Genomic DNA, 27960 nt, shown 5'->3' with positions numbered 1-27960 from the left:
CAGTGGCGAAGGCTACGCTGGGAGACAATAGATGAGGAAACAAAATGTTTGGATATATTAAATTTTTATAAGAAAGTAATAAAAATGAAAGATGACAACGGAAATCTTAAACATGATGGAACTGGAAAATTTACGTTGGACGTCTTGGCATTGCCATTTGCCATAGTTTAATGCAGACGCTGAAAAACTTAAAAAATGAACCTTTCCAAAACAAAGTAGAAACGCCTTGCAAATGCAAACGATAAATGCCCTTATCACTATGGAAGAATATGTTAAGTGTAAAGAAGGAATGAATATCAATATCGTTGATGTCCAACAACTGATTGATGTAATTACTAAATAAATATTGATTTTTACATATATATACGTATGTAACCGGTATATGTGTATTTATTTATGTGTTAATTAAACAACATTAATTCGAACATTGTGTTTTCCCCTTGCCTTTTATTTGACGTGTTCATAGTGCTCAAAATATCTAGGTTATACCTCGTCATTTGAAAGTTTTCTACAAAGTACTAAGTACTTTCAAGAAACGTGATCGGATACAGTTAGCTCACCCTCAGTGTCAAGAGCTGACTCAATTACTCAGAATAGGCAAACTGTACTCCAAGCTTTGTCAATAAATTTGTTAAACTTATAAAAAAACCTTCGAGGGTTTGGCCAATGAAGGTATGGGTTTGGCCTTCAGGAACAGGATCACAGACATGTCAACACAACTGCAACACTCAACTGAAGGTGACGTGTTTTACAGCATATGCCTCCCTACAAGACAGTCATGGTTATGTTAACACCTTCTTAGATAGGGTTTTTTTTAATATACATTTTGCTTGGATAAATAAGTACATAGGCAAAACAGGTATACTGTGTATTATCTTTTAATCTGTACATTAGTAATTTGTTTGTTGACATAGCGAGTCTTCTGTAAATTAATGAAATTTCGCACTTCTATTGTCATGAATACTTAATTATCAAATGGGAAAGCTAATTTCCTCTTTGTTTGCAGTGGCATCTGCTTTTCGACCCTCGAAAAATATAAAAAGAGGTCTGTCAGCCTATTTCTAAGTTCACAAAAATATTCGTCTATTGGCTGTCCCCAGGTTTTGATACAAAAATAGTTTTGTGTGTGTGTGTGTGTATTACTCAAATCTGCATTTCTGGTGCAAATTAGTATTTTTTTACCCAAAAATGAAAATTTTCATTTATAACAGAAAGCGCTAACTTGCACCAACATGGCGGTCAGGTTTGAGTAAAACACACCATAAAACACCAAAAATCACAAACCAACCTGACCTGACTTAACCTAACTTAACATAACCATTTTTTGGAGCTTCCCTGCGACTGGTGGAGGATACAGCTGGGCGATCGGGTCCGACTAATTACCCAAATGTACCCAAATGTAGCCGGAATGAAGTCAAATAATGGTCCTAGATGAATAAATCGGACTGCCAATCACTTCTCGACTAGTATTTGGTGTCACAAAGTCACAAAAAATTGGTAAACTTAATTTAATCTGAGTTAATAGATCAAGTGCATGTACCTAACCTAACCTAACCTAATCTAATCTAACCTAACCTAACACAACACAACTCAGATTAAATTAAGTTTACCAATTTTTTTTTACTTTATGACACCAAATAATAATCGAGAAGTGATTCACAGCCCGAATTACGCTTGTACGACCATCATTTGACTTCATTGCGGCTATATTTGGCTACATTTGGGTAATTAGTCGGACCGGAGCGATCTGGTACGCTTATGGTTACAGACAAGAATTTCCGTCTTTTCTTAAAAATAAACAATTTCCACACGTAGTACACAGTTTTGATGTTGGTAGGACACTGTGACCTTGTAATATTTGGATTGCTTCACTATTGTCCTGATAAAGTCACTGAAAAATATCCAGTAAGGGGGAGAGCACTTTTTGCATGCCATCACGAGCTTTCAAAATGGCTGCTTCAAAATCATTGCCCAGCCAAGTCACATGACATGATACCTGAAGATCAGTGTTTGTCATATTGCAAAGAGGAGGAAAGGATGAGAAAAGTGATTCTGACAACATGGCGGGTACAGAAATCTATGGCTAGAAATTTGCGAGATACTCCGTTAATACTGATTTGCACCAGAAATGATATGAAATCATATGTTTGTTTTTTTATAGACTTTGTGTTTGTAATATTTAAAATTTGAAACCTGCAGACTGCCAATAGATTAATATTAACCCAGAATTGTTCTAAGAGAGAAAATCCATGACTTTGGGCAAATTTGAAGGTACTTTAATTGTGAGAACACTGCTATGACCAGAAAAAGTTTGATAGCGTTCATATTTTCCACATGTTTTCATCATTTTACCGTAGTAAGTATTTTAAACGAGGCTACAATGGTTAATATTTAGTAGCTTCCAACACCTGACTGAATATTGAGTCATATTTAAGGAGAAAGAGACAAAAAATCTATAACGTTTCCATCAGAAATGTATATTTTTTTAGTTATTTAACGTTTATTTTACAATATTAGGCCAATCAGCTTGAGTGTTGATGTCAAGATTGTGACGTCATAGTCATGCGTGCCAATCAGCGTGTGCCAATGTGATGTAATACTCGTGCACCAATCCGAACAAGTCTCAATTTGCGGGCAACTGGAAGGTGGCGTCTGTGTGTGAAGATTGTACATTTGGTCATTGGCACGTTATTCAGTGCATTTTGGACATTGAAGCAGCAGTCGTTGACATTTTTAGAGCTCACGGAGTCGCGGTGTTCTTGTTTCATCTGTAAAGTGTCCGAGATGTAATTCAGAGTGTCAGTACCGTGTAGATCGCCATGCATGATATATGTTCCAGGCACATCACACAGACGAGTTCACCATACTGCACCATTTCCTCATTCAAGTTGCATATCTCTATCCTCCTGTATCTCTTACTTAAGATATGTTGTTTACATTCTCAGGGTTAAGTTAGGTTAGGTTAGGTTTTTTAAGGTTTTTGCATTTTTGACCCTCCATTTTTTTTTCAATATCTTAACAATGGCTAATTTCCGACTGCAATGAAGGTCATATTTGTATTTAATGATTTTACATTAAAAAAAAACAATTTCAAAAGTCATTAGGTTGAATTGAATTGAAACAGTGTATTTAGTCAGAAAACACAGATACAGAGTGGATAATAATAACAATACTGTACAGTGGTCCCTTGGTTAACGAACACAATTCGTTCCAGAAGGTCGTTCGTTAACTGAAAATTTCGTTAACTGAAACCATTGTTTCAATGGGATTTTGGGTAATTGGTTCCAGCTCACCGAAAATTACATACAAAGTAAAAATAAATGCAGTAAAGTGCACTTACTTTGAGGTGTGTATGTAGAAGGCTCCTGGTTGATGATGATGATGGGAATTAGAAGTGGGGGTGGAGGAGAAGGGAGAAGAGAAGGAAGTGGAGTTGGAAGAGAAATCACCCCATGCTTCATGCCATCATTTCACCCATTATTTTCTTTAAATCAACACTGCTTTGCACTATATATTGTCAATATGTAAAATAAATTTAAGAATAACCAATAATTGTACTGTAAAAATGTAAAAATAGTTTATGTTCAAGAGAGAGCCACAAGCAAGATGTTACCTCCACTGACTAGAGATACAAACTGACGCCTTTGTGGGTGAGTCAAGTGGCTGATTGGCGCACCAAAAACTAGTTTCCTGTACTGCAATTATGTTAAATAAGTGTTAAAATGACTAAAAAATTTAATATAAAACTTGGAAAATTATTGAATAGTACAACCTTCTTGATATTTACTCAAATGGGAACGAATTTAAGCCCTAGAACCGATTACTGTATTAGCGGACTAATATTCCAGCTGGTGAGCAAGGGAAAACATGTTGACATGATTTTGTATGAATTTCGTTAACCGAATTGAAGATTCTTATGGAAGGTAATTCGTTAACCAAAATTTCGTAAACCAAGTCGTTCGTTAACCTAGGGATCACTGTATTAACATGGCTGAGCCAGTTGAGAACCTGAGCTCTCTTTTAGGCACCTGATATATACTATACTATACATTTATCTCAAGGAAGTATTATGTAACAGTTAGTAACATCTGGAATAGTACAATAGCATGGTGGTAATAAGAACATCTCAATGTTACCACGGTTATCACTTCAATATTTATTTATTTTATTCATTTATTATTATTATTTTTTGTTTTAGTTTTTTTTATTTATACTTATACTGTATTAAAAATATGTATACAGTACATAAATTACAATGGAATTGAAAAACATAAGTAGAATGGGGGAGCAGTACAACATGGGTTGTACAGTATTAAGGTTGAACAAGAGGACAGTGCTGTCAGGATTATGTCTAGTTGGTAATTATGTTTATTGCAATGGTAATTTCTTAGCTATTTACATGATAATTTCCGATAAAACGGTTTTGATGGTACACTAAAAGCAGGTAGTCTAAATTTAGTAGGTATTACAAGAAATATAAATACTTAGACAATAGATATTTTTTAAGAGATGATTTAAAGGAAGGTCCAAGAATATACCGAGTGTGAACTGACTGTCATCAAAGGAATTTAAGATGTCATTCGTAAAGGATAGCAGAGCACTCTCAGTCGACCTTTTAGTTCTAAATCCAAACTGGGAGTCTGTAAAGATGTTATTGGCATTGCAGAAGGAATTTAGTCTACTTCATGTTTGCTTCTTTAGTATCTTACTCAAGGCTGGGAGGACTGATATGGGGAAGTAATTCTTGAAGAGACCTTTGTACCCAGATTTTTTATATGCTGGGTGAACTTTAGCAATTTTCAGTTTATTCGGAAAGACACCACTAGTGAAGGAGGAGTTACAAATGTGTAGGAGAAGGTCTAATACTGTTGTGTCGGTTTCTGATTTTAATAGATCGAGGTTGAAATCTCCTGTAATGTAGCAATGTTTCCTCTCTGAACTTATGATAGTGATAAGCTCCAAAAATTTATCAAGAAAATTCCTTACATTAGTGTGGGGTCTTTTGTAGATTACTCCTACTAGGATATTTCGTGAATCGTTACTTAATTCAATGAAAACACTCTCCATGTACTCCTCCTGAACCTTTAAATCATCTCTTGCAGAAGTGTTACACTTGATATCAACATATAGGGCGACACCTCCACTGTGTTGTGACGTGTTGATGCAGTGTCTTTTATAATTAGGAATGTTATACAAATGGTCAATATCGTTAGTGTGTTTGGTCTCACAGAACCCAAGTACATCAAATTTGTGGGCAATAGAAGATAAATACTGATCTAAATAGGTATCTACGGTAGATGAAGGGGAATACAGTATTGCTGATGTTATGGCTAATCAAGGAGAAGGAATGAGGTAGTAGAAGACTAGAACTAAACTCAGGAGAGTCAGGAAAGTAATAGTTACAGTTGGGGTTGGTGTAACCCAGTGAGTTTTGTAGAAAGGCATCAGGATCGATATGAGGGAGTATTGTGTCGACACCATGGGTAAATGGGGTGTAACACATACGATCTAGCACATCTAAGGGAATGACACTAGCATCATCATTGTGGGAACATTGATACTGATTAAAGATCAGAAAAACTCAGAGTCACTGAGGTGTGAAAAAGGAAGATCTATGAAAATTATAATAGTGGAGGGTAACGTACTCACAAGTGCTACAACCAACATAATTAGGATGACCGGTACTGTTGAGGGTGATTCCCAGATAGAGTGGGAGGTGCGCCTGTCACTCGGTTTTGAGGGCTGCTGGTTTCCACCACAGAGGGTAGACTTGTAGTACTCGAGTTGGCCGGCAGGGGGGGACTCCCCAAGTGATAGCGACAGTGGCTGGTTCCCCCTCAGTGGGGAGGGGTTCTCGAGGGGCTTGGGTGGTTGGGGTACAGTGGGTGGGTGAGTGGGCGGGTGTCCACTTGCCCGATTCCTCACAACAAGGGTTTTATGACTGAACGTCACGTGTTTCCCTTGTTTTCTGGCTTCTTTAAACTGGTCCATTTGCTGTAGACGGGCTTTAGTCGTACCTGGGCAGAGATCCTCGTTGACGAAGATAGTGGTGTCTTTCAGTTACTGCTCTGATAAAACACTTTGTCACGGTCAGAGGGGGATGAGAATTTTGTTATGATGCCGCGGGGGCGGGAGGAGTTGGATTTCCCGACACGTTGAACACAGTCAAACTTTATTTCAGGAAGTTTAAAATGTTCATTCAGCTGGCGTGAAATTTTGCGTTGGGATGGTTCCCAGTTCTCGTGGATATCTTCAGGGACTCTGGCAGTCCTGAGGTTGTTTCGCCGCCCTATGTCATCCACACAATCCACCCGGTCTGCTGTTGTCGTTAGTTCCATTTTGAGCTTGGAATTCTCCTCACTCATCTGTTGAACTTGGGTCTTGAGTGTTCGATTCTCTTTAGCTTCAACGTTCAACTTTGCTTGTATGTTGCTTATTTCCCCTTGCGAGAATTCCAAGCTTCTTTTAATCTCACTTAGCTGATCAGTGAGATGCCGGTCAGTTTCTTCTAGCTTCCTGATGGTCTCCTTATTCATTTGTTGTATGATGTCCTGTATGAGAGTTCGTTGGACTTCCATTATCACATCAGTCAGCTGTTGTTTCGTGAAATTTGAAGGTTTGATACTAACAGCCAACTTAGACATATTGGAGCTAGTGAGGGCTGAGTAGCTGGCAGTAGGGGCATGGTGTAGTTGTGTGGTCAGCTGGTGGGACGGTGGGGGTGGACAGGGCTCAGATTACAAGCCGAGGCACTGAGGGGAGCTTGGTGGGCCTACACCTCTCTTGGTAGACACAGATTCACCAGTAAATTGACAAATATATCTACTTAGGGGGATCACAGATAGATATTGTTGGCAATACTAAATATTTGTCACTACAATTACTAGAACTTAATAAAACCTGGACTAATATATGACTGGTGACCATCAGTGGTTCAGTTATTATGGAGGGTGATTTTAGACACAGTTTTGTATGCTGTTTACTTTCAGTTCTATTCATTTTCTTATGTAAATGCTTAGTTTTCTAGGTAGATGCGAGTTATGATATAGTTTAGGTTTGGTTAAGTTAGCACATGAATTCAGCCATTTTTAGATTTTTTACCAACATAATACAGTATCCCCTAATAAGTGAAAATTAAGTACAGTATTTTTAAATCCATTTTAAATGAAAAACAGCAGATGGTCACTATTCGAATATGGGGTAATTACCAAAACCTGACCTAATCAACCAAAGAAATTTACCTAACCTTACGTAACTTCCTAGCCCCTGAATCCACTGCCATATTAAACAGAAAGTACTTATTTTGATATCTGGTATCAATGAAAGCATTTTTTTAGGCATCAAGGTGTAATTTTATATTTTTGGTGGACGTGACAGTATGCTTGGACTGAGCAGGTCATTTCTAAACAAACAGCGCAGACAACAGCAGATTTTTCAGAGGAGTATTTATGGTAAATATTTAATTTCTTCACATACAAAGCACGTAGAAACATCATTTTAGTGTCATATGATCAACTTTTCACTGTTTTACCCTACAATTTCCCCCATTTTTCATTCCCTGCCCACTATAGGTGATTTATGATTGTAGATAAAGGAAAATGAAACAAATACTAAAAGTTTACATATAAAGTTGTTGCTCTTTCTAAAACCAGTACAGTACTTAGAATCACCAAAACAACAAGTAAAAATCAAAAGGAAATCCATAAATGTTTTCTGGTGGGAGCAGTTTCCTCATAAATTTCCAATAACAGTACAGTACAAGTGTACTGGGCTTCAAAGTAGCTCTTGACAAAATTATCAAGAACAATGGAGGGATCCTACACAGGCCACTGGCCTCCTTCCCTTAGCATGGCCACCTCTTGTGGGTGGCAATTAAGCAAATAACATAAATGATTAGCTGACCCATGGCCATGACATCAATAACATTATTATGTCAAGCTGTCAACCCTTGTGACTGGTAGCAAGTTTACTTAGATCCCACTGTCACATCACAGACGGCACATCGACAAGACCTTGATGGTCTTTTTGATAATGACTGAGTTGACAAGTGACATGCAGACAGGATCGCCGTGACCTCGTGTATACATCTATAATTATTAGTCTTTCTCTAAATATGATGTTACGGAAAAGATACTGTACTTCCGTACAGCACTGTACCTGTACCGTAAAAGGGAAAAATATCGTACCATATTCCCCCAGCTTATTTTCCACATGAAAATATGCTGCCCTAACTGTAACCTAATTTAACCAAAGCTAACCCTCTAGATAGCATTAGGGTGATTAATCTTCAGTTGATATGATTTTGTCTTTGTCAAATTACTTTTGAAATACACCCTGTATCAAATTCTACAGTATTTCTCAGCAGCTGTTATGTTAAAAGTTTTGTAAATTTACTCATGAGCTGGTTGAGCAATTTTGGAACTAACAGATACAGTACCTAGCTTTCCGTCTATCTATTCTGTATATCTGTACCCAAATCAAGAGATTAAATAAAGTAAAGATTAGAAAATACCAACTTATTTCATGAAAACATAAAGTTTTACAATAAGGGGGTTCCAGTTCTATTCTGTTATTCTTGGATATTGTTTAAAGTACCCAGTACAGTACAGTAATGTACTGTACTGTAGTAATAAATGTGGTAAACATGTAGTGTGTGGTAGAAGATGTGCTGCTGCCACCTGGGTTATTGTGGGTGGTAAGTGGAAAAAATAGACTTCATTGTATAATTAGAAATTGATCATTACATATCTAAAACTTTATTTAATTTTTTCAGTCCACACATACTGTAGTACCAAGGGAAAAAATTATATCCACAGGCTTCATTTATGAATATTAGTGTGTTGATTGTCATCAGTTTCCATCAAAATGACAGTAAAACAGAGGAGCTCACAAAAATCTCCAGGAATTGTCAAGCAGCCTTCAAAGACAGATACATGTAGTCATAGCAGGTATGTACTGTATTTTAAGAAAAAAATTATTTATAAAAAAGATACTGTATAGATTATCATCCTCTCCTTAACTTTGGATTTGCAACTATTTTCCATCTGCAAATTTTTGTATGTGCTATGAAAAAAAAATATATAAGATAACACTGAGTGATATGTTATTGAAGATGGAGATTATATGTTTTCAAATACCATACTGTACATACTTTATACAGTACTATACCCTAAATTGTTTTGGAAATCCATGGTTTCAAGCTTTGAACATGTTTCCTTCCCTCTTCCCTGGAAAAGCTGTAGATCTGTGATTAATATTTACCTAAAAAAAATACAAATTCGGTAATTATACTGTATATTTAATTTAATTCTCCCACAAATTTGCAGTTCTGAAAGGGAGAGTCCTCACCCAGGGCCTCGAATTGAGTGGCGACGTATCATTACTCGTCTGCTGATGATGGTTGGGATAATGGTGGTTGTGTACTTCAGTAAAGCAAATAAAATGGTAAGTGAAATTTACACATTACTTAAGAAATTTTGTTTTAACCCCTTCTCTACAGGGACACCACTTTTAATATTTTATTTGGCTAACACCAGATGATTTTATTCAGTTTGGAGGCAGCACCATACACAAGGGTTTTAATATCCAGAGATTCATATGTACTGTACTGTACTGTACTGGTAGGTGGCAAGAAGTCAACAAAACTTAACTTTTCGCAAGAGAGTTTTGGTCATAAGTACATGGAGATCAGTCGTCAATACAAACAAATTCTCTCACTCTGTCTTACCTTCTCTCTCTGAATTCATGTCTCTACCCTCCATCACATATTGGAAGTCTTATTTTGTTTTTTACAATTTCCAAGGATAAAGTTTTTATAACTGCATTTCTGTTTAGTGGTAAAGTGCCTATCTTTCACCACTGTATCCTGGCCCGGGACAGATGTGGGAAAGGTGTTATCCAGTGTGGCCATACCAAACATCACAGGTTTCCTCTGGGTACTAACATTGGATATTGAAAGTCATCACAAAGAGCTAGTAAGCTGATATGAGGTGCTTGATGGAAGAAGGGCGATTTTGCCAAAATCCCTTTTAGATAATAGCGGTTAAAGTTTGCAATACAGTTGTACCCCACTTAACGCGGTCAATTGAACCCAGAGGGTCCCGCGTTAAGTGAAATCCGCGTTAAGTGAACAACAGAACATATGGGATTAATTCCAATAGAAACCGGCCTGACCCCCAAACTCCACTTTTTGAAGGCACATACCTATGTTGTAGTAAAAATAACATCTTAATTTTATGATGGTACATGCACACAATTAATACTTAAGAGAAATACAGTCGCCAAGTTAATGTCCATTCAAATAATGGACTCAACTCCCTCCCTCTCTCACACTACACTCGCTGGCTCTTCCCTCTCAGAGAAATTTTTTGGGGAAAACCACTAAATTTTAATAAATAATACCTCAAACTAAAGTTAGGATAATACAATTGACATTGCTGGATTCCTTGTAAGACCAGGAATATTTTGAATATAAATGTCATATATTTTGCACAAAAGATAACATAGTTACCTAGAGAAAAATTTTTATCTAAAATTTGTATGTTTAATGAAAAATATATGATGTTTATATTCAAAATGATCACCAAATTATAAGAATTCCAGCAATGTAAATTATATTCTGACCGGGTAATTTGTATGAATTTTATGAGCTAAAACAAATATCTTCAGTTAATAAAAAAAAAAATAATCTTCACAACACTATCTGTCAATCAAAGTACCCCACCTTGCCTCCCCCCCTCTTCCAACCACGCGGTCAGTCCCAACCCTCCCCCCCACCCCCCACCAATCCTCCCTTCCAGGGTTTTTAACATTTAGTATTAAATAATACCTCAGATTAAAGTTAGGATAATATAATTGACATTGCTGGATTCCTTGTAAGACCAGGAATATTTTGAATATAAATGTCATATATTTTGCACAAAAGATAACATAGTTAATTTGAGAAAAATTTTTATCTAAAATTTGTATGTCTAATGCAAAAATATGATGTTTATATTCAAAATGATCATCAAATTATAAGAATTCCAGCAATGTAAATTATATTCAGACCGGATAATTTGTATGAATTTTATGAGCTAAAACAAATATCTTCAGTTAATAAAAAAAAAATAATTCTTCACAGGGTAACAGATGGTCGGTCGGTCCCTCCCTCCCCACCACCCCCCACCAACCGTCCCAAGGAGATGTGTGGGATAACCACTAAATTTTAATAAATAATACCTCAAACTAAAGTTAGGATAATATAATTGACATTGCTGGATTCCTTGTAAGACCAGGAATATTTTGAATATAAATGTCATATATTTTGCACAAAAGATAACATAGTTAATTTGAGAAAAATTTTTATCTAAAATTTGTATGTCTAATGCAAAAATATGATGTTTATATTCAAAATGATCACCAAATTATAAGAATTCCAGCAATGTAAATTATATTCTGGCCGGGTAATTTGTATGAATTTTATGAGCTAAAACAGGCAGTCAGGCAGGGTGGGGCAAATCTAAAAATAGCGTCTCGAGCCGGACACTCACCGCGTATATGTGGAAAAAATCCGTGTTAAGTGAAAGTTCAGCTCTGGCGAGGCACCGCGTATATGATAAAACGCGTTAAGTGAAACCGCGTTAGGCGGGGTAATACTGTATTTGTTTTTGTGTACAGTATCTCATACGATTTTTATGAAGTTGCTCTAACAAATATGATTTTAATTTACTTTGGGGATATGTTAAACTTTTTTTTTTCATTTAATACTGTGCTTACAGATCAAGGAGAGGTATAAAGATGTGGGAGAGTAATAGAAGTATTGGAGGCAAACTACCATTCAAATTGATTGTCTTCAAGTTCCATCTTGACATACAGTACTGAATTGAATTGAAACAGTTTATTTAGCCAGAAAAACACAAATACAGAGTGGATAATATTAACAATATTAACATGGCTGAGCCAGTTGAGAACCTGAGCTTTCTTTTAAGCACCTGATATATACTATACATTTATCCCAGGGAAGTATTATGTAACATTTAGTAACATCTGGAATAGTACAATAGCATGATGGTAATAAGAACATCTCATAATGTTACCATGGTTATCACTACAATATATATTTATTTTATTTATTTATTTTTATTATTTTTTTACTGTAATTAATTTTTTTTTATATTATAAGTACTGTACAGGTATATATATAAATTACAGTGGAATTAAAAAACATATGTATAATGGGGGAGCAGTACAACATAGGTTGTACAATATTAAGGTTGAACAAGAGGACAGAGCTGTCAGGATTATGTCTGTTGGCAATTATGTTTATTACAATGGTAATTTCATATCTATTTACATGATAATTTCCAATAAAAGCAGGTACTGTAAATATAGTAGGTATTACAGGAAATATTAATACTGTACTTAGACAATAGATATTTTTTAAGAGATGATATAAAGAAAGGAAGCTTAGTCTTTGCTCAGATGGGTGGGGGTAAGTTGTTCCACACATTCACACTGTGATATTTTATGGAGGTCTGGGACTGAGAGGAGCACATGGGGGGGTGATCTTAGAAGCTCTGGGTACCTTAAATTATATCTCTGATTATTCCGGAACTGGAAATAATTATTGTCAAACAAGTAATTGATAGATTTGTAAACAAAGAGGGCACAGCAGTAGGTGTTAATATCTTCGAATTTTAACATTTTCAATTTAGCAAATTTTTCGTTTGTGTGATCTGTTTTTCAAGTACCCCCCGGTAGGTCATTGTCCATACAACTCTCTTTTGTGCAGTAACCAGAGATTGTGTTTTTGAAGAGCCAGAGGCCCCCCATAGTGTATGACAGTGTATCAGGCGTTGGTAAACAAGATCACGATAGATTTCATTGCTGTGAGAGTGACTGTCGAGTGTGATACATGATACCTCACTGTTTATTGACTTTACTGTGAATGACTTGTATGTGGTTTCTCCAGTTAAGTTTCTCATAAAAAATAACTCCGAGGAATTTATTATTTTGTTTGCGTTTGAGGACTGTATTACCAAGGTACAGGGGGTCCAAGCCTGGGGGTAAGTTTTTCCTTTTGTGAAACATCGTGTAGTGGGTTTTCTCAAGGCTTAAGTTCAGTTTATTACGTATTCCCCAGGTCCTGACTTTTGTCAATTCAGTGTTCATAGTTCTCATCAAGGAATGGAGGTCTGAGTTGTTGGCATAGAGATTACTGTCGTCTGCAAATAAGTTGTATTTTATGAGTGTGCTGGAGTGGACTATTTCGTTTATGTACAACAAAAATAGTACTGGACAGAGAATGGAACCTTGGGGGATGCCTTACAAGATTGGCGAGGAGTCAGATTGGTGATTATTATAGCAGACATACTGCATCCTTTTGGACAGATATGAGGTAAACCAATTGTGGGACAGGCCCCTAATTCCGTAATGTTCAAGCTTTGAAAGGAGGATGGTATGGTCGACAGTATTGAAGGTTTTAGAGAGGTCCAAGAATATACCGACTGTGAACTGACTGTCATCAAAGGAATTTAAGATGTCTTTAGGAAAGGATAGCAGAGCACTCTCGATTGACCCTCTAGCTCTAAATCCAAACTGGGAGTCTGTAAAGATGTTATTGGCATTGCAGAAGGAATTTAGTCTACTACATGCTAGCTTCTCCAGTAGCGTACTCAAGGCTGAAAGGACTGATATGGAACGTGATAAGATTACAGTCGATGAACTTTCACACTGTAGTCACGTGTCTGCCAGAAATCTTTAAAATGTTTTCAAATTTATCTTTCCCAATGTGTGTGAGGCACCACCACACCAAGGCCAGACCCAGTTCAGATAGATTGGGGGAGGGGGGGATAACTTTTACCCTCAGGTGCACTTGTGATGCACAGTACTGTACCATTAATTAACATTGGAAATTTATTTTTAATGGGATAAGATAAAACTTTAATAATACCAAAAACAATATGCTTGTCTTTTTATTAATAATTAAGGCATGTACTGTATATAAGACCTCATTATTTTCAAAGAAAGGTTTATTATTATTGTACAGTACTGTTTACAATATTCCATACCACAAAAGTTAACACAATACAGTGGCCCTCGGTTAACGAACTCAATCCGTTCCAGAAGGTCGTTCGTTAACCGAAACGTTCGTTAACCGAAACCATTGTTTCAATGGGTTTTTGGGTAATTGGTTCCAGCTCACCGAAAATTTCCTAACTTCAACAAAAATGGCGGAAAATTTACTTACTTTGAGGTGTGTATGTAGAAGGCTCCTGGATGATGATGATGATGTGCATTTGAAGTGGGAGGTGCAGGAGGAGAAGGGAGAAGAGAAGGAAGTGGAGGTGGAGGAGAAGCATTTTACTGCTTCTTGGAAGGTGAGTCACCTTCCATGAAAATGTCAGGAACCTCTGGACTGACAGATTCTCCACCATGAACATCCTCTCTCCTTCTTGAAGTGGAAGGCTGAGGGCTAGCATCTTGTTCCCTCTGCCTTTTACTGAAGAAAGTGTCAATTGTGGTCTGTGGGGCATCTGTCCTCCTCACCATTAACTTATGTTTAAAGAAGGAGACCACTGAGTCCTCAACATGACACAAAGTTAGTTCAGTTTTTTCCACTTCTGGGTGCTTTGAAGCCAGTTCCCTGAACTTCTCCCAGTGGTAAATCACATCTTTCAACTGTTTAGCTGACATATGGTCATCACTTTCAATTTCCTCCTCACCACTGTCAGCCTCTACCCGTAACATCTCATCCAGTTCCTTCAAGTCATTCAGGAGTAAGTTCCTCCTCATGAGACATCACAAGCTCTTCCACATCCTTCTCCTCCACTTCAAGGCCCAATGACTGACCAATGGACACAATCTCCTGGTCCAACTCTGTGTCATCCTCAAATCCCTCAAAATCATGGACTACTGATGGCCCATCTAGTGGAGACTTCTTGCCATGATGACACAATCAATTTTACAGCCTCCAGGATGTTGAATTGTGTCTTCCAGAACTGTTTCAGTGTTAGTTCAGGATCATGGAAGTTGCCTGATGACACCTCCTAAACATTTTCTTCATGTACAACTTCTTGAAGTTGCTGATCACATTCTGGTCCATTGGCTGTATGATTGATGTAGTGTTTGGAGGCAAAAACAACACTTTCACAAAGTCAAATTGATACTCCAAATTTCTGGCAAGGTCAGGGTCATGACCAGGAGCATTATCCATGAGGAGAAGAGCCTTTAAAGGGAGTTTATTGGTGGTTAGGTAGCTCTTGACAGAGGGGCAAAACACATCAACAGCCCATTCATTAAAGAACTGTCTTGTCACCCATGCCTTACGGTTGGACTTCCAATAAACTCCAAGCATTGTTCTTACCACTTTCTGTTGCTTGAACACCCTGGGGTTTTCAGAGTGGTAGACAAGCATAGGCTTCAGTCGGAAATCCCCTGAAGCATTGGCACCAAGCAATAGAGTGAGACGGTCTTTCATGGGTTTATGCCCAGGTAAAGAGGCTTCATCTTGGTGATGAATGTTCTTTTGGGCATCTTTTTCCAGAACAGCCCAGTTTCGTCCACATTGAACACTTGCTGTGGAAGATAATTTTCTTCTTCCATCAGTTTTTTAAATTCAATTAAAAACTTTGCTGCCCCTTCTTTATCAGCACTAGCAGCTTCACCATGCCTAACAACACTTAAAATGTCACTTCTTTTCTTAAATTTTTCGAACCAGCCTTTGCTAGCCCGAAAATCTTCAAATTCTGTTCCTGAAGAACCAGGTTGATCTGTCTTTAAATGTTCATAAATCTCCCTGGCTCTTTCACAAATGAAATTCACCAGAAACTGAATCACCTTTCATCTGTTTTTCCCTAATCCAGATGATAAGTAACCTCTCAGTTTCTGCGATTAGGGATCTACTTTTAAACACTCTTGTAGATTTGTCTCTCACTTTCACTTCTTAAATTTGTCTTTTTGTGCAAGAATTGTCGACACAGTTGATGCCGACATGCCATATTCTTTGCATAGCGCATTTGTTCTAATACCTTGTTCATGTTTTTTTATTATTTCCTGCATTTGGATTGAAATCACTTTTCTTGATCTCTTAGGCCCCATGCTGGATTCAAACAATGGCAACACGTATTTTTCAAAGTTAAACTAGCTGTAAATAAAGAATATTTTCTTTAAAATAACACTGCACTGCACTATATATTGTCAATATGTAAAATAATTTTCAAAATGACCAATAATTTGCTTGGAAACACAGAAAAAAAGCGTTTAGTTGAAGAGAGTCTCAAGCAAGATGTTACCTCCAGTGAAAACAGAGAGAGACTGACGCCTGTTTGCTGTGTTAAGAGGCTGGATGCCGCGCATTAAACTAGTCACTTTACCTTCAATTATGTTCAATAATTGTTAAAATGACTAAAAAATTGAATATTAAACTTTTAAAATAATTGAATAGTATAAACTTCTTGATATTTACAAAAATAGTAAGGAATTTAAGCCCTAGAACCGATTAATGTATTGGCGGACTGATACTAAAGCTGGTTGCCCGGTCAGTGCAAGCGAAAACATGTTGAGGTCGGTTCGTAAGAAGTTCGTTAAGCGAATTTTTTTTCGTTAAACGAATTGAAGATCCTTATGGAAGGCAGTTCGTTAATCGAAATTACGTTAACCGAGGTGTTCGTTAAACGAGGGGTCACTGTATATCAGAGTAACTGACACTCAATTCAGTGAATTAAGGTAACTTCAAAATTTAACATAACATCAAAGCAGTAAAGTATGGTAATCTTTATTTAGGATTGGTTTTCTTTGTTAATATGAAGAAATCATGCATTAGCTGACACTATTTTGTTATCTGAATTATCTACTAATTCTATCTGCCTTGGATGAGCTCAAGCAAAGCTAGTGATCACTTTACGTATGTGTGTGTTTATGTTTCTATAACATTCAACAAGGTGAGACCATTTAATCTATCTTGTTTCATTGTGGAGATTCCTCAGTCAACTGAAGTGACTGGTAAGGTTGCACTGACTTGGAGCATAATACCTGTACTGTATGTACATATATGTTCGATTGTAATAAAGGGGAGGTTTGCCTGGGTGTAGCTGTCACGGGATTGGGCAGGTCAGACTCCCGAGCATTCCATTTCTGCTGCCAGTACTGTTGTTCTAGTGATGTAATATTACTGTCCATTTACTCTTTGTTCAGTACTTCAGAACCACTTTCCTCCACTAATTATTTTAACAGGACATTATACATACAGCACCTGTACTGTAGTTATGTTTTTCATACTACATCACTCGCATTACTCTTTAACGGTGATAAGTGGTTTTCTACTGGTAATTCTCCTATTTTATCTTTATTTATATTCTTTTAATGAAATGTGTAATTACAGGTACCATTTGCAGCACAAAAAGAAGAGATAAGTAAGCGGTCTGTTGAGATAAGTTGTTCTAAAGATTATGCTGATGAACTCAGGCATTTCCAAGGTAGGTGTGTCGCTGGATCTTTTATCCCATACCGTACTGTATATATATTAGTACTGTACAGTAATTACCATACCTTGCATGAACCTATCAATAATGAATAAACCTTACATGAACAGTTCAACCCTCTCGTGGTCTTTCGACGTAATTTGTTGGCACAACCCCTCACGGTCAACCGTATTAAGCACTCCCTTAAGCAGAAATGCGGGAATAGTGAATAGGCCCTATCAACCACCTAAGTTGCTCCCACTAGCCTCGTGGGCTGGCAGATGCATCTTTAAGGATGCAATTTGGGTCTGGATCACTGTACTCAATGTTTACTAAAATGGAAAAACCATTCCTGTTACTGAAAGACTGCTAAGGGGTGAGATTTCCTACCCTGTCCAAGAGGACCAGAGGGTTAAATGCAGTTACTATTTTATTAAACATATCACTTTATACCCTCTTCAGATAGGCCTCAAGGCAAGTCATAGTAAATAAGTGAAAGATTTGGTTCGTGAATATCAAAATGAAGACTGGATCAAATTTAACCAATTATAATAAGCTAAGTAGAAATCAAAAGAACCATGAAAGTTGACAAATTTGTCTATAATTCCTCAAGATTCTACAATATTTATCATCAGTAACACTGTCCTTACTGCTAGGATTTTACCAGAATTTGGCATTCCAGTATGTAATTTTATTTTATTTTCAGGTTGCATTCCAAAAAAATGTGGTCGTGTAATTTTTGACACATTGGTAACAACCTCAGAGGTAGCGGCTCTCCTCAACATTGCTGAGCGTGGGCTGTCAGTTGGTGGCTCTACAGGTGGTGCCTCAATTCTTGATTTACATTCTGGAGCTCTGTCACATGGCAATGCTTTTGTCAACATCTTTAAGTTGGAGGAGGCAAAAAACCTTTTCAATGCTCAGGATTTCAAGATTTATAGGTATGGTTATAGTACTTGTACTGCCCTTTAGTGCGGTCGCTTAATAATAGGCTTTTCTAAACTTAGGTCGCTGCCACCAAACCACAGGACAGTATGTTTAGTGTTCTTTTGGTAACTGGCAAAGCAATCCAGGCACTGTGAGTTCTTGTTTTTCGTTAATCAAGTTGGTGGAAGAAAAGATGAAACACCAACCAGCATCCTTATAACACTTTATTTTAGGATATTAAAAATATTGCATTCAGTCACAATAACAAAAATAGTTATCCTTCCCCAAGCAATTATTAAGATTACTGCACCACACAAAAATACCTGACCTTTTCCACATAATTAATTAAGGTCTTCTCTCTCCATACAAAATTGTTGACACCCTTACTTAGGTCATTCCTTCCCCAATATCACCAAAATATTCAGTAGCACCAAAATACTCAATATCACCTCAATAAGGAACATTCAATAATACACACAATATGGACATACAGGTACTGCAGCTTATTCTTCGCACCAAGGTACCCACAGCAGGTACCCGTCTCACACTCTACTTGTGTTAGGTAGATGAGATCCGTCCCAGGCATTCATACCAGGACTATTTCTGCATCTGGTATCATTAGGTTGCATAAAGTAGCGATCGTGAACACCTCAAGGTGCACCAACATCTCTTCACATCCAGGGTGCTGAAGTGTGAGATATCCAAATATCCTTAGGGGAGGTTGCACAGCGGCCATAGGCATTACCCACAACACCAGGTGGGTTCATCAAAGTAGAACAGTGGTGGCTCGGCCAAGCATGATTTCTGATCTCACTGGTCTGTATCCATGGTCCCTTGCCGCTCACAGGTGTGTACCCCTGTGTGTATGAGAGGCGGAGTGTGACCGAGTGTAAACAAATGTGCTTACTGGCCTGATGGGCCTTTGTATTAACACACATTACAAAATCTATTAATTATCTTATTATATTAACAATAACATTAGGCAAGGCTTTAAGATATACTGTATATAAAATGCTAGATATGCCTCTTTAAGTACTCATGACACAACTCTAGCTGTACTGACCTGCGTGTATGAGAGGTGGAGTGTGACTGAGAGCGAGCCTCCGTGCCTCACACTGAATAGGCCCAAGGGTGCCAATGCTTAAATTTCACTATGCCTTTATTCTGGCCCCCACACATATTCTTTCTTATATATTGTGACTTTATGCCTTATAGTTACATACCTTAATTCTAAATTACATACTGCAGTAAGTGTCTGGTTTGTCAGGTTCGGGTAAATTACTTTGTTTATCTCATTACCTCGAAACTGTAGCCATAGGCGGTTTAGACGCCATCGGTGAGTACCAGTACAAACTTAGTACTGTAGTTCTATATACTATTTTCTATAGAAATGGCAATGATTTTCTGTATATGTAACTTTTTTCATGGGGCAAAGGGAGACTCAGGAACATAACTCCCGTATTATATCTATTTCTTTTGAGGAAAATTGATCCGCTTAACATTGTTTCGCATAACGTCGCGTTTTAAGGAACGAAACCCCAACGTTAAGCGAGGATGCCCTGTACTACATATGCTATTGAAACCCAGTTGCTAGTGCATTAGAGATAAATCCCTTTGGTAAGTATTAAATTTTGAAGTCTCACACAATACAGTGCAAAAAAAGCTTGCCTTTTAGCTTGTCTTCTCTCAATAATGGTGCACGATTAAAAATATTAAGCAAATTCAAGTTTAGTAACAACTAAATTTTGTAAAGGAATTATTAAGACTGTATGCATAAAAAAAATATTGTTGCAATAAACAAACATGGTTAATTTTGGGTACAGCTGTACTGTGTATTTTAATTACAGTCAACCCTTGCTTTACGCGGTCCCACATTCCGCGTTTCCACGTTTACGCGGTACCCTGCCGAAACCGGAATGCTCACATTCCGCGGTGCGTGTACCCCTTTATGCGGAGAGCGGCGCGAGCAGGGTGCGCACAAGGTCGCCCAGTCATCAAAACATTACCGAGTTCTTCACCCGCCACCCACCACAGCCGGCCCAAGTCAGTGATAGTGATAATTATAGTGAGGATATGGACTTATATGGACTTTGAGGGGTTTGACAAAGAGGCCCTGCAAGCCTCTGTGGTGGATAGTGATACAATTGATACAAGTGATACAGGTGAGGGCCAATAATCTGCCCTCTGCCTCGGAACCAACCCCCCATCCCTGTGTGCCCAGCCATTTTTTCTACTAATGTAAGTGTTAAAAAACCTAATATTATTGATATTTCTCTTAATTATTAATTGTGTGTGCATCATAAAATTACGAAGTTATTTTTACTACAACGTAGGTATTGTGTCTGAAAAAGTGGAGTTTGGGGGTCGGCCTGGTCTCTATTTCAATTAATCCCATATGTTATGTTGTTCACTTTACGCATTTCTCACTTTACGCGGGCCGCCGTGGGTTGAATTAACCGCGTAAAGTGAGGGTTCACTGTATTAGGCACTTACGAAACGAGTAAGAATGTGAGAAATTAAGTTAAGCATGGCAAAAACTTTCCGGGTAGGTGTTTCCCCGGACCCACCAGCTCATTTTTTTTTTCTCTTTTCAAGACCCAATCATATCCCTGCGATAACCTGAGACGATTAACGTCCGTACGGCAGACACCCAACTTTTCAAAGGTTACTAAGCAATAACCATTTCTGAACTCTTACAAGCATTACAATCTATTAATGCCATACCTGCAGCATTTATTTTTCAATCTACAAATACCTGATACAAATGAAGATTTACAGATAACTTTCTTTTCACATTTACATCTGTTAATATTACTGGCGGCATTGTGGCCAGGTTGGACTCGTCTCTGGTTACAAGGAGGGGAGTTATTCATATCAGCCCACTTCTCGGTTCTCCCTTATTTCTTTCTCTCCTTCTCAGCCTCTGTAAACTGATAATGTTTTACTCACTGTACTACAAACTGTACACAAGGTTCCAGCAAAATAATAAATTATTCATAATTTTGACATAAAACACTTCCCTCCGTGATGACTTTGATATTATATGTAATATTTGTGTATAATTAAACTAAAATTTTATTTATTTATTTACATAACAAACATAATAATGACTTCAGCTTGAAACAGTAACATTCCATGCTGGTGCATGTGTATTGTCAGTGTTGCTATTAGCCTTGTTTTTTATATTAAATTTATTAGTAAAAGTTAGTGTACAGTACTGCACTATTATGTGGTCATAACATGCAAGTCAATGAATTAGGCAGCCCTGCTATTTATACTTTTGTTGTTAGTCATGGTCATCAGGAATGCAACCCAGACGAACAAGGAGGACTCCCACTACTGTATTGTGTTTATGTAAATAATTTTTGCTAAAATTTCTTGCAGAATACTATACAGTACACTGTAAATGAATAAGTTAATATAAAACAGCTGGCATCAAGAAATTACAAAGATTACAATAAGATTATACAGTAATGGCAAAATAGCTCGCTTTGCCATCCCAGGATACTTGAATTATATTACCATGGTGCCAGCAAGAGATTTAAAGAATGATTTTTTACCTTTGTGGGTTAAATCTTTACTTTTATCCTCTTCACCCAAGCAGTTAACAAGCCGATCAGTGGTGAATAGGGTAAAAGTAAAGTAAAGATATAACCCACAGAAGCCAAAAATTATGCATTCCAGTGTTTTGCATCAAAACACTTAATTTTTAGCAAAAACACTAAGGTTGTTTTTTAGGACATGACAGGACAACTTTTGATATTTTCTTTTTACACTTTATGGTTTAATTATCATAAGTAAAAAAAAAAAAAAGCTGATAATGTCAAATTTAATGCTGTAGATGTCAGCTGATCTCTTACACCCAGCAGTGCAGCAGCCATCACCTCCATCTTTATCATCATGTCACTCATCACCATCACCTCCCACATCATTAAAGACTATTTGGATGTTATTGTTAAAATATTTTTATTGTAACATTGTGATATTTTGGTACAGGTAGGGTAAAAAGTTCACTCCTTCCCAAAATGAAGCAGCATCGACCCCAAACAGGATAAAACAGCACAACCACACCAGAAGACAGTCAGGGTAATTAAGTTCAGAGAATCATTCCCTTGACTTACTTCACCAAAGGGAATGAACTTTTGTCCACAACTGTACATTTAATTATTGCAGATGAAAGAAAAATGGTTGATAAAGATGTACTCTTTATTTTCACACAAATGCTAATGAAACAATACAGTGATATCCTTGTTAGCCGGAAAAGTTGGTGCAGAGCACTTCCAGGAATAAGAGATTTCCGGGTAAAGAGACAACTCTCTCAAAGCTGGAAAAAATCCCTCATCCCCTGAATTTTCAGGGCAAGGGAAAAATGTTATTGGAAGTTCCAGAAATTGCCTGTAACATCATCTCTCGAACCGGGAAAAATGTCCCCCATCCCCAGAATTTTCCGGAAAATGTGCTCCTCACGCTATCGGAGAGTTCCGGATTTGAGGGATTCCGGCTAATGGAGATATTACTACCGTACTATTACATTGTAATTAAAGGAACTAGAATATAAAAGTAGCAGATGCTTAAGTTTGGTGTAAATACAGCAATTGACTGATTTACTTTGTAGATACGTTCCAAAATAGTGAGACGTTATTCAGACACTATATTCCCAGGCTACATTTTCATTCACTCTAACCCTAACCCTTTTAGTGAACTTCATACAGTGGAGCCTCTCATCAGCATGAAACAGAGTAAACTACTAAGTTAAAAGTGTCATATGGCATGATAAAGCTTTAAAATAATTTAAGTTTTCAGTCATCCTAATCTAACTTTTTCACTTGACTTCATACAGTTGAGCCTCTCACTATGCATGAACCAAAGCAGACTAATGACTTTGTGTTAGAGTAACATACTAATGTTTTGTACAGGTTAAAAATAATGAAATCTCTGAAGAAAGTTTTTTTTTAAACAAATACTTTAATAACAAAAATGTCACTAAATGATGAGCATCCCAAGTACAGTACAGTAGTTACGGAGGTCTTCCCAGCTGATTGAAGCCGTGACATAACTTGCGAGCGGCTGCCCGTTCATCACACCTTGAGCCGCGCCATACAGTTTTTCTTTCTCTAATTTTCTTGAATGAGTATTATTTAAATAATTAAAACAAAAAGATTCAGACTTAAACTAACTAAGTACAGTATGTCTAAAGGCAATGTATATAATTTTTTCTGGGACTTTACTGTCAAGGTTAGTCTCCTCCTCAGCCTGTCTCTCCTGACTCCACACTTCGTAAATTTTCACATCTAAACTGATGAAAATAGGGGATTTCTTGGTTGCCGTGCTTGCAGGCCTTTTTTCTTCCTTTTTTTTTTTTAAGTTGGGCTCAAAAATCAAAGGAGCAGCACCAGTTGTTGTTACCAAGGCAGAAAGTGTGAGACTGAATTTTGGCGAGCTGGGAACATGTGGGTGAGGCAGGCGCCACACTGATATGTGTGAGATTCAAAATGAAGCTATATCAAACTTCAATGATTTATATCAAATATTGTTCTCTAATTATTAAACAACTTTACTGTTTGTTCAAAAGATGCTATTTCGTACAACGTAAATCTGAAAATACCTGTAACTGTTGTGAGGTACCATAAATTAACTGACACCTTGTTGAAATCAATGAGGTAGTCACTAGTGTTTACAGTATGGCAGCATGATCACCTTGGCTGCAGATTCCAGCAGGTAATAGACAATATCCTACCTACAAGTTCAGGCTGTGTTGGTACCCAGAGTGACAACCTAGACCACATGACTAAAACTTAAATTTTAAAATAAAAATTTGGGGTCGTCTTTTATGCCAAGTTGCCTTACATGTCAGCATATATGGTAGTGATATATGAATGTACTGTACAGTACTGTATTTGTCTTAAATATACGAGTCTTAAGTTTTACATGAATATCCCTTGAAAATCTAAATAAGTCATCCATACTAAAGTACCCATTGTTTCAGAACAACTTTCTCTAGTTTATTTCTTTAATTTTTTAACGTTAATTCCATTTCATGATGCACAAACAAGTTTAAAAGTATTCTCATTATTTTGTTTTCAGCCATGTAAAAAATAAGATTCATCATGCCATTGCAAACCACTTTGGTATCAGTAGAAGTGGATTATATCTTACACATCCCACCTTTTTCTCACGAATTACTCCTGTACCTCCACAAACTATTCATGATGAATACTGGCATCCCCATGTTGATAAGGTAATGTGTGTAGTACAGTATTTTGTAAGTGCTCATCCTTAAAGTCAAAGCAATTGTTCATCCCAGATAATAGACTGAAACAAGCTAGCAGGAAAATGTCAATACTTATTCACTTAAAGAATTAATTTTAATCATTGACTTCATTTCATAATGCAATTTTGTAATACAGGTCAGATATTTTAGGATAATTCTATAGCATCAATGTGTATTGTTTCAGGAGACATATGAATCGTTCCATTACACCTCCCTGTTGTACCTAAGTGACTTTGGACATCATTTTGATGGTGGCCGATTTATATTCATTGACAAGGACTCAAACAAGACAGTGGAACCTAGAAGAGGTAAGATTTTGGTTTAGGTATATCAGTTCAGGATATGTAATACAGGTACTTTAATAAGGGCAATGCATTCAGGCTTATATATTCCATAAGTAAATCATACTATTTCTTTCAAATATTTACCCGGTATGAATTGTCAGGAAGTCCCTTTGTTTTATCTTTTCTCAGAAATCTTGAAATATTGAAAATTTGGGAGTCCCACACCCAAATCTCCTAGTTTTGACTTATGTGTACGTACAATACCTGGCCTTATTTCTTTCCATCATTTCCTTGTTATTGTGTCTCCATCACTGAAATGTAAAAGAAAGTCACCATTAACATATTAGAGAATATACAGTGAGTTCTGCTATAACGCGTGTTTTGATAACGCGAATTTGCTCTAACGCGATTTATGAATTAGGAACGATATTTGTATAACGCGAACGCTTGTTTGCTATAACGCGATTTTTGCTTACTATTTCTCCAATTTTGTGGTATTAACTGTGAATATGGTAAAGAAGAATATCTCCAAGAAGCGTTCTGGTGATAGAATTCCCGGTGATGATCGTAAAAGAAAGGATATAACACTTGAAGAGAAGCTCGATGTTATCAACCTCAAAATCACCCTTCTCCCCCATCAAGTTACATTCATATTTTTTCAAGGTAAAGTATTACATTTACTGTATGATTTCATTATTAGATATGAATGTAACATTTATTTAGACTGTGCTATCCTTTGTGTAAGGCGAACTACTAAATTTTTTCGATTTCGAGTAATCTGCACCTAACCCTATTTTCTCCATAAGCCCTGTTATTTCTATTACGCGATTTTCTATAACACGATATTTTACAAGAACACAATTATCGCGTTATAGCAGAACTACCTGTACCATAGAAAATGTTAGTGTGTGAAGACGTAGATAGACTATAGATCGTAAATGTATGTATAGGTAATGATAAGTTTTTTAAAAAGTTTACCTACACTTTACATGTAATCTGTACTGCTTCTATCTTCTGTTTTATCAGGACGGGTATCGGCCTTCACCTCTGGATCAGAGAACTTGCACTGTGTTGAAAGAGTGACAGGTGGTACAAGATATGCTATCACTGTATCTTTTACCTGTGATCCTAATCATGCCATTGATGATCCTACTGTAAACAGGTGATTGACATTAATGTTTGCCTGTCATTAGTTGAAATTTTATATTATGTTTTATAATACAAATTGTGTCATATTCCTTTACACTCATATCTTGAGGTATACTGGTAGTCCAAAACTTTTAGTGTTTTAGAAAGTTTTATGGAAATCTGTAATTACTGTATGTTATAAGTGAATGAAATCCAAGTTCTTAAAACTTCATCTTTGCACTAAGCTGATGTTTTTAAATCTGATCAATGGTACTTTGAGTGCAGTTAAATTTGGTATATTCCATCATTAATTTACAAACTAGCATATTATTTTTTACTGGTGCAATAGCTATACAGGAGACTACATATATATTCTTCCTCTTGGATATGTTGTCAAGTAGTCAATTGTTGATTACACAGTACAATATTGTACAGTTATGCGGTGAACTGCTGCTCACATACTTGCCTGATATATTGAAAGACTGGCTGGGGATTCCCTCCCCAAAAGTAACACTCAAATGATAACAATGGTGCGAACATTTGTAATTTCTGTAGTGGGGCTGTATAGTATACAGATAGTCTACAACAAATACAGTGTATACGGTAATGGCCACATTACAAAGTACTGTCTAGATTTATATTTCAATATTTTAATATCTTTTGTAAAGAGGTAGGCTGAAATGACTTGAGCATGTGGAGAGAATGGAGAACAATTGGATCAAGAGATCACGAGTTGGAATATAGAGGGACGGAGAGGTAGGGATAGGCTAAGAATGACATACTAAGAGAAAGGTTGTGAGAAATTATCTTGGGGATAAACAACTGACTCGAGAGGCTGCTAGACACCATGCACCCTGGACAGTTGCCATCAGGCAGTCACAGTTAGCCCTTGCAAGTGTGGAAAATAGGCATTAATTGCTAATGACAATGATGATGATGATAAAGATAGTAGTTTCAGTCCTAATTATTACCACAAAAGATACTAAATATTATCTTAAAACATAAACAAGTACAATGAGGACTGGAGGCAGATCAATGTCTCATCAAAAAGCGTGTGTTTAAAATTGGGCATAGTTTCAGAATTATGTGGTGACAAAACATCAAGATAACGACAATGATTTTGTTGTGTGTATGTATGTGTTGAGTTTGCATGCATGCTTGATCCTTGTAAAAAGGGAATGCTGTAGTTGAATGCATCTGTTATACATATACAGAGAATGATTGAAGGTGAATGTAAAAGCGTCTGTGTTGCTCTAAATCCCGGCAACTCTACACAATGCATTATACCCAGGGGTTCTCATTCATTCCAAATACAATGTGTCAGTTGTGCTATTTTCCGCACTTGGGGCAAGAGCACAATCAATTCGAGAGTTTTTCATGTTTGATTGTGTTTCATATATAAAGGAAGTGAAAGGAAGAATAATATTTATAATTAAGTGTAATTTGGAATTCTTATTTAGAACTTGCTAGTCAGTGTTGTTGCATCCAAAGTTTTGTGTTGTTTAAAATCAATGGCATTTGAAGGTCATCCTGACTGGGATCATTCTCAAAATTCTCATACCTGTTATGTTCACACTTTCTATGGATGAAAACACATGATACTGATGCCAAAGTTTATAAAAATCCATAATTTTCTCAGATTCCAAACTTATAAGCTCTCAGCCTGTAACAAATGATGCTACATGAATGAAATTAAGTTATAATACTGAAACTAATTACAACTATTTTCCAAATGTACAATCGGCCACAGGAATAAGTAAACACACTATAGTTGTAAGGTTCAAAAATAGTCTGGTAACGTTGAAACTGCGCATCCAGATGCATGATGAAACTCAGCTCCCCCCACCTGTTATCTCTAACTATTTTCTGTTTCCCATTCTTTATTCTTCTATTTACTCCTCTTCCTTCC

The 27960-nt window shown here is 36.9% G+C and overlaps 1 protein-coding gene and 1 long non-coding RNA gene across 4 annotated transcripts; one reads left to right on the top strand and one right to left on the bottom strand.

Moving 5' to 3' along the window:
- Positions 1–502: 502 nt before the first annotated feature.
- On the top strand, positions 503–27960 carry LOC121878535 (2-oxoglutarate and iron-dependent oxygenase domain-containing protein 3-like). Of its 3 annotated transcripts, none has more exons than XM_042384813.1 (8): positions 503–738; positions 8817–8948; positions 9327–9444; positions 17363–17456; positions 18148–18382; positions 24453–24606; positions 24824–24947; positions 25950–27960. In XM_042384813.1, the coding sequence occupies exons 2-8, from the start codon at positions 8866–8868 to the stop codon at positions 26087–26089; spliced, it is 948 nt and encodes a 315-aa protein (XP_042240747.1). In that variant the 5' UTR covers positions 503–738; positions 8817–8865; the 3' UTR covers positions 26090–27960. The 3 variants fall into 3 exon arrangements, with proteins under 3 accessions (XP_042240747.1, XP_042240746.1, XP_042240748.1); XM_042384812.1 differs by having other exon boundaries at positions 504–738; positions 8774–8948; XM_042384814.1 differs by lacking the exon at positions 8817–8948 and having other exon boundaries at positions 504–738.
- On the bottom strand, positions 20744–26017 carry LOC121878537. Its single transcript, XR_006091173.1, has 3 exons — positions 25906–26017; positions 25068–25234; positions 20744–21291 (listed from the first exon to the last, which is right to left on the bottom strand). It is a non-coding gene; the product is annotated as an uncharacterized LOC121878537 (long non-coding RNA).

This window comes from Homarus americanus, unplaced genomic scaffold (assembly GCF_018991925.1).
Source record: "Homarus americanus isolate GMGI-L3 unplaced genomic scaffold, GMGI_Hamer_2.0 scaffold41027, whole genome shotgun sequence".
NCBI lineage: Eukaryota > Metazoa > Arthropoda > Malacostraca > Decapoda > Nephropidae > Homarus > Homarus americanus.
This window is presented reverse-complemented; position numbering and strand designations above follow the sequence as displayed.

Bases quoted from the DNA above. Each gene is read 5' to 3' on its own strand.
- LOC121878535 (XM_042384813.1), top strand. From the start codon at position 8,866: ATGACAGTAAAACAGAGGAGCTCACAAAAATCTCCAGGAATTGTCAAG. The intron at 18,383-24,452 runs GTATGGTTATAG...TTTTGTTTTCAG, and splicing joins CAGGATTTCAAGATTTATAG to CCATGTAAAAAATAAGATTC. The intron at 24,948-25,949 runs GTAAGATTTTGG...CTGTTTTATCAG, and splicing joins GACAGTGGAACCTAGAAGAG to GACGGGTATCGGCCTTCACC.